The sequence below is a fragment of the Myotis davidii genome, unplaced genomic scaffold, assembly GCF_000327345.1.
Source record: "Myotis davidii unplaced genomic scaffold, ASM32734v1 scaffold107, whole genome shotgun sequence".
NCBI classification, from domain to species: domain Eukaryota; kingdom Metazoa; phylum Chordata; class Mammalia; order Chiroptera; family Vespertilionidae; genus Myotis; species Myotis davidii.
In genome coordinates this window covers 1,967,654-1,974,830 of record NW_006383012.1, presented here as the reverse complement: position 1 = coordinate 1,974,830, position 7,177 = coordinate 1,967,654, and the positions used below count along the sequence as shown (strand labels likewise).

The following is a 7,177-nucleotide window of genomic DNA, read 5'->3' as shown; positions in this document are numbered from 1 at the left end:
GGACAGGGTCTGTCTGTGTGGGAGCGATTGGTGATGCTGCCTGGGAAAAGGGGCACACACAGGAAGTGCAGAAACAAGCTAATACCCAGAGAGGTTTAAGTTAGAGAACTGCTGGCACTGAAGACAGAAATCCAGCCTTACTTTTCAGAAAAATAACAGATGCCTAAATGTCAGTGGCGGGAAGGGGGAAGACTCTTGGTTTGTTTTTGAGTAAGATCTTGGTGAGGGAAGAGCAGTTTGGATCTGTTTCTCTGGATTCGCTTTGTTCTCCAGATGAGGAACGAGAGACAAATGGGAAGAGCTCGGTGAGCCCTTCATTAGTTAGGGTCTTCGGTATCGTGCACTCATTTTTTCCCCAATGCTCAGCCTGTCTTCCAAGCAGCCTGGCTGTCCCCTGAAGGCAGGTACCAAGGATTCGCCAGCCTGTGTAGTCTCTGTGGGCCTCACGCAGGGCTGAGCCCGGCGGCGCCAGCGTGCGACCAACTGGGGCCCAATGCCTGGTCCTTTGTGTTTTTCAGAGTGAGTACATTGCCCCGTGCGACTGTCGGCGGGCCTTCGTCTCTGGATTTGATGGCTCTGCGGGTGAGTCGCTAAACTCTCTCTCTGTTCTTTCTACACTTTTGTTCGCCTCCCAAAAATAACTGGAACGAGTTTCAGCCTGCGATAAAGCACCAAGAGGAAAATGCAAACCAGACGTTCCCCATCGAGCCCCTGCAGAAACGTGCGAGTTCCCAGCATCCTCCAGCTCCCCGCGGTCCGCTGGGAGCGACCCTTTCCTTGATGCCTTGGCTTTTAGAGTTTTTTATTTAAAAAATGTTTTGGAATTTTTTCTTGAATATAACAGAAATACAGGAAATCATATCAATTAAACGGAATATACCTGTGCAACCAGCCCTGCAAATAATTCATGGGACCCTCACATCCCCCGGCACCCCAACCTTCGCTTACTGGTCCTGCTGAGCCCTCCACGTGGTTGGCTTTTGATTTCTTTCTTTTCACTTCCGGTGTAAATGGCAAAGGTTAATGCTGAGCCTCATTGGTGTCCTGCCCTCACTTTCCCAAAGCTGTTGTGCCCTTGAGTTTTAGGGTGTCCCCATCTCAGACTCCCATTCTTAAGCTAGCTAGCCTCGGCAAGGGCTCTCTCTCCTCGGAGTTGGCCCGTTGCTTCCTTTGATGTAAGTGCTTGTGTTGGTTGGCACTTAGGACTGGCTGACACCTCTGCCGGAAGCCCTGAGCTCTGCCAGGTCTGTGAGAACTGAAGGCAGGTGGAGGTGGGAGGCACACACTCTGACTGAGCCATCACGAACACTCCCGGGGGCCCGGGGGGTCTCCCACTCCTTCGGGGTGTCTGGTGGAGTGGATCACTGTGATTGCAGAGCAGGAACCATTTCTCCATCTCATGGATTATGAGGCCATTTTGGCCTTAGATCCCAGTCCTCTGTTCTCCTGGCGTTGACTCATGCCACACAGGTACCAGGGTGCAGGACTATTTCCTTCAGAGCCTGGCCCACAGCTGGCTCTGAGGGCTTTGCCTTCTCTTGCCTGGAGGCTGCCCTGGAGTGAAAGACCACCTGCCCACTGGGTGGTGGGGGGTGGCCAGCTGCACAGGAGCTGGTGCTCACACTGTGCATGCCTGTCTGCTCTCCTTCTGTGCAGCTCTCGGGCAGTTGTCAGAAACTTTTCTCATGTCCTTGTTCCCTTGCTCCAGGCACAGCCATCATCACAGAAGACCACGCAGCCATGTGGACGGATGGGCGCTACTTTCTCCAGGCTGCCAAGCAGATGGACAGCAACTGGACACTCATGAAGATGGGTGCGTAGACGCGTGGCCATCCCAACCTTAAGTTGGCCAGGCCTCCTGGATCTTAACCCTCTTATGGGGTCATTTTTAGAATCCAAGGTGTGTTGATCTATTTGGGCTGCCGTACAGAATGCCAGAGACTAGGTGGCTTTGACAACAGAACTTTATTCTCTCTGTCTGAGGCTGGAAGTCTGAGATCAGGGGGGCAGCATGGTCAGGGTCTGGTGAGAGCACTCTTTCTGGTTTGCGGACTTCTCACTGTGTCCTTACATGGCTAGGTGCCTGTCTCCTCTCCCTCCTCAAAGGCCACCAATCCTGTTGGATTAGAGCTCCACCCTTGTGACTTCATTTAACTTTAATTACTTCCTAAAATCCCTGCCTCCATATACTGTCCATTGGGGGTTAGAGCTTCAACATGCGAATTTTGAGGGGACATAGTCCAGTGCATGGCACAAGGAAAACCAAGAAAATAGCATCCCTGTGTGTGTATACCTTCGTGTGTGCAGTTTTAGAAGGTTCCAGTTCCGGATACTCATTTTATTGGAGGAAACTGAGGGCCAGAGATGGCAGCTGATTTGCTGCAGGTCCCAGGCTTTGCCATGTGCTGGATGACGCGCCAGGGCCACTGCTCTTCACTGCCTCGTAATTTGGGGTCAGATAAAGGTGAGGCGCCATTGGCAACAGAGGCTAGGAAGCTCTCCCACCAAGGATCCTGGACTCGCCCCTGGCAGCTCAGCTTTAAAGAAGAGCCCAGGGCAGGAGCACGGGTCTGGGACTTTCATGGTCAAGTTACCCCACTTTCAGGGCTTCAGTTTCCTCATCTGTAAAATGGGGTAACAATAGTAAGTACCACATAAAACGGTGAAAATTAAAGAAATAATATATGGAAAGCGTAGAGTTCAGTGTTTATTGGCTAATAAGTTGTGTGTGTGTGTGTGTGTGTGTGTGTGTGTGTAAAAACTCTGGTTTTTCATTGATTTTCCTTGTGTTAAAATAGTCTCCAGGAATGTGGTTTGAGAGGCTGTACAGAGGTCTTTTTTTCTGTTGAATTTGGAACTTGGAGAGGAGAAGATAAGGAGAGAAAGGGGGCTGCCCGGGCTGAGGGAGAGAGAAGAGGAGGCAAATACCTGACATTTCTTGTTTGATGTCGGAAGTAAAGGGAAAGCAGACTCCCAGTTCAGGAAACAGAGGCTGTTGGCAGAGTTGAGCTGAGGTGACACCAAGATCCAAGCAGCAAGCCTGCTGAGGGTGTGTGTGTGCTTGTGCGGGGCCCACACTCTCCATATACACAGAGAATGTGTTGTTTATCTTAGGGAGGCCTGAGGAACATTTTTGTCCTGACAATGGATTTATAGATTTATTGTAATTCTCTTTCTCTCTCTCTCTCTCACTCTCTCTCTGACACACACATGCACATACACACAGGCATTTGGGGCTGTGGGACTATTATAAATGGACAGGCCACTAGGCCTCTAAACTGTTAATTGCATGCCTCTGTTAATGGCTCATGCACCCTTAATACATGTGTATATCTATGTGCTAGTGTCCATCTGTATTTCAAATTTGAGCAAAGATTAATTTCTTTATTTTGTAGAAAAAAGAAATACAGGTGGAATCTCTCATGTTTCCTGCTTGCACCCAGTGGATCCCTTGGCGTTCCCCTGAGGTGTGGGCATCTCTCCTGGGGGCCCAGAGCTCTAGCTGTGAGTTCTGGGAGCACTCTGGGGGTCAGGTGTCCGAGGAGCGGTACTGTCAGCCCGCTCTTTGAAGTGGGGTGTGGTGGCCCCGAGGCATGAGGCCTTGTTCCCTCCAAGCCCCCCTCTAGTTTCTTCTCTGAGACTTCTCTTCCCTAAGCCCCCCTTTCCTCAGGCGACTCTCCTGTCGGGAGATTCTGGTGGGTTTGGTTGCTGAGTGATTCATCCTTTGGCTTTGCCAAGTATCTGTCTGCCAGGGGAGGACACGATTTCATCCTGTGAAAGTTACGCTCAGGGCATTAAAGAAACGTTGTTCAAAAGTGGCTTGCGTAGCGGTTTGGAAAAAAATAGGAAAGAATCAAATAGCAAAATAACAACCCAGTTCCAGCTTCCAGGAAGTTTTGTAGAACTTATTCATGAGCTCATTTCCTTTTAAACCTTTGAACTTCCCTTCTGTGGTTACGAGGTTATCAGTGCTCAGTAGAGAAACTAGTTAACGATAAGCACTGTTGTAGAATATGTGCACTTTCACTCTAAATATTTCACTCTAAATATATTTCACTCTAAATATATTTTACCCAGTTATTAATTGGTTAGCCAAAGTCTGACTGAAACGTATACATCCCAAACATAGATGGCTTGGATGAAAGAAAAACTGGAATATCTTGAAGCTTCCTTGGTGTCCTAAGGGTAGTCTCTTAGAAACAGAAAGGCTGTTTTCTCTGGAGTTGGGGAGTCCCGGGAGCCTGGTTAAGATGGTGGTGTGTTCCCCTTGGGATCTCAGGAAAGATTTTTTTGCTGCTGAGACTCGTGCGTAGCCCTCTAGTCAGGCCTGGTTGGGGACAGGCTCTGCTCTGCTCATGCTGCCTTCCAGATGATGGGAGGGCCCTGGCGCGTGTGTTCCCCTTACCTGGTGTGTGTGTGTTCCCCTTACCTGGTGTGTGTGTTCCCCTTACCTGGTGTGTGTGTGTTCCCCTTACCTGGTGCATGTGTTCCCCTTACCTGGCGTGTATGTATTCCCCTTACCTGGTGCGTGTGTGTGTTCCCCTTACCTGGAGTGTGTGTTCCCCTTACCTGGCGTGTGTGTTCCCCTTACCTGGCGTGTGTGTTCCCCTTACCTGGCGTGTGTGTTCCCCTTACCTGGCGTGTGTGTTCCCCTTACCTGGCGTGTGTGTTCCCCTTACCTGGCGTGTGTGTTCCCCTTACCTGGCGTGTGTGTTCCCCTTACCTGGCGTGTGTGTTCCCCTTACCTGGCGTGTGTGTTCCCCTTACCTGGCGTGTGTGTTCCCCTTACCTGGCGTGTGTGTTCCCCTTACCTGGCGTGTGTGTTCCCCTTACCTGGCGTGTGTGTTCCCCTTACCTGGCGTGTGTGTTCCCCTTACCTGGCGTGTGTGTTCCCCTTACCTGGCGTGTGTGTTCCCCTTACCTGGCGTGTGTGTTCCCCTTACCTGGCGTGTGTGTTCCCCTTACCTGGCGTGTGTGTTCCCCTTACCTGGCGTGTGTGTTCCCCTTACCTGGCGTGTGTGTTCCCCTTACCTGGCGTGTGTGTTCCCCTTACCTGGCGTGTGTGTTCCCCTTACCTGGCGTGTGTGTTCCCCTTACCTGGCGTGTGTGTTCCCCTTACCTGGCGTGTGTGTTCCCCTTACCTGGCGTGTGTGTTCCCCTTACCTGGCGTGTGTGTTCCCCTTACCTGGCGTGTGTGTTCCCCTTACCTGGCGTGTGTGTGTTCCCTTTTGTGTGTGTGTGTTCCCCTTACCTGGAGTGTGTGTTCCCCTTACCTGGCGTGTGTGTTCCCCTTACCTGGTGTGTGTGTGTTCCCCTTACCTGGCGCGTGTGTTCCCCTTACCTGGTGTAGGATGTAAGGGGAGCTCCCAGTCCCCAGCCTTCACCCTATCACCACCCACATTCTCACCCAGTGACCAGACTTCGATGAAGTGACTGAGGGCTGGTGAGATGATATTCACTCTGACACAGTGTACCTATGACGCAGTGTTTCCCAGGATGCCACTTTCACCAGGGTTTTATGAGAATCCTGCTTCTTTCCTTCTTCTCTCTCACCCATATCTTACGCTTCCCTTACAGACCGTCTTACACTTCTCACAGCCTTCCCGCAGTAAGGGAGGGAGGGTCAGATTTTCCAGTCCGGCCAGTCCACCTTAGAGGCGCTCAGTGACGACCCTGCGGTCATGCTGTGCATCCTTCTGGGTGGGACCTGAGCCTGGGCCCCCTGGGACTTGTTTCTCATCAGTTCTTCCCTCTGTAGGTCTGAAGGACACGCCAACTCAGGAAGACTGGCTGGTGAGTGTGCTTCCGGAAGGATCCAGGGTTGGTGTGGACCCACTGATCATTCCCACAGGTGAGTGCGCGGGGGCCTTCCCCTCGGGGGAGGAAGTGGGCTCTTGGTGCTTCTCCGCCCTCCTTGCTTGCTCGGGGGCTGTGGAATATTTGTGGGCTCAGCACGACTCGACATCGCCGTAAAGGTCACGGTGAGGAGATGAATTCTGGCATCGAGGACAGGGGAGGCCATTGGTGGTGAAGACATCCTTTTACAGTTCTCATCCCGCACACCCAGCGCAGGGCCCCGGCAGGATCGCCTTTCAGAGAGGGCCGGGCTCTCCAGGCCCTGCTGCCTGTTCTGGGCATCCCGTTCATGGCTGGGCCGGTGTGCTTCCCCTCAGATTACTGGAAGAAGATGGCCAAGGTCCTGCGAAGCGCCGGCCACCACCTCATTCCTGTCAAGGAGAACCTGGTGGACAAGATCTGGACAGACCGTCCCGAGCGCCCGTGCAAGCCCCTCCTCACTCTGGGCCTGGATTACACAGGTCAGAACTGCAGCTGCGCTCAGCAGGGCCTCCCGCCTTCGTCCCCTCCCCCTGTCCCCAGGTCTCCATCCGGGTCCTCGGAGGCAAAGTCAAGGCTGAGTGATGGGAGGGTTTTGCCCTGCCCTGGTCCAGTGGGGCATTTGACAAAAGCAGAAGCTTTATTTATTTCCACTGTTGCCACCTACTCACCACTTACTTTGTCAGAGTTTATTTTGCAAAGCTCTTGGGGCAGACTTTGGGTGCCGCTAAGATGTTTGCTTATTTCGTTTTGTTTTTACCACTTTGTTGCTCACTGTCCCTTAAGCTGTCTTATACTGGTTTCCAGGTGCCCCCTGCCCTCTTGTACCTTCTGCTTCCCAGGTTTTGGGGTGTGGGTAGTGGCCTGTGTAATAGTGGTGGGTGAGGAGAAGGTTCTGTGAGAGTTTGTAGGGATGAAAGTGTGGGTTTATGGGACAGTGAGGGGCGCAGAGGGGAAGGCCTGGGAGGTGGGGCTGCTGGGGAGGGAGCCTTGCTGCAGACATAGAGACGAGAGGTGGAAGGGGGATGTCTGGAATGCAGGCAGATTGCCCAGAGGGGTCCTGGGAAGAAAGCATTACAGCCCGGACTCTCAGCCAAGTTTTAAATCACATTCCTGTGCTGAGCTTCAAAGCAGCGTTTGGTTGGGGGGGCAGCCCCAGCTCTCTCTCCTTGCCATGCCCTCGCTGAGGGTATAGCAGATCGTGGGGGGATGGGTCCACTGAGGGGTCCAGGTCAGCTAAACATTTTCCATCGGCGTATTTTGAATTTTTTTCAAAACTGAAGCAGAGGCTCTGGCCTATTGCTTGTGGGAGAGGGGAGAACAAACGTTGCTGGTAAAACTT

At 52.3% G+C, this 7,177-nt stretch overlaps 1 protein-coding gene across 2 annotated transcripts in view; it reads left to right on the top strand.

The window, feature by feature from the left end:
* Positions 1-7,177, top strand: part of XPNPEP1 (X-prolyl aminopeptidase (aminopeptidase P) 1, soluble) — a 43,933-nt gene that overhangs the window by 15,607 nt on the left and 21,149 nt on the right. For both annotated transcript variants that reach the window (XM_015557995.1, XM_006778697.2), the window contains exons 4-7: positions 519-582; positions 1,709-1,813; positions 5,759-5,851; positions 6,174-6,317. In XM_015557995.1, the coding sequence (XP_015413481.1) occupies positions 519-582; positions 1,709-1,813; positions 5,759-5,851; positions 6,174-6,317 (406 nt within the window). The remainder of the gene's footprint in view (positions 1-518; positions 583-1,708; positions 1,814-5,758; positions 5,852-6,173; positions 6,318-7,177) is intronic.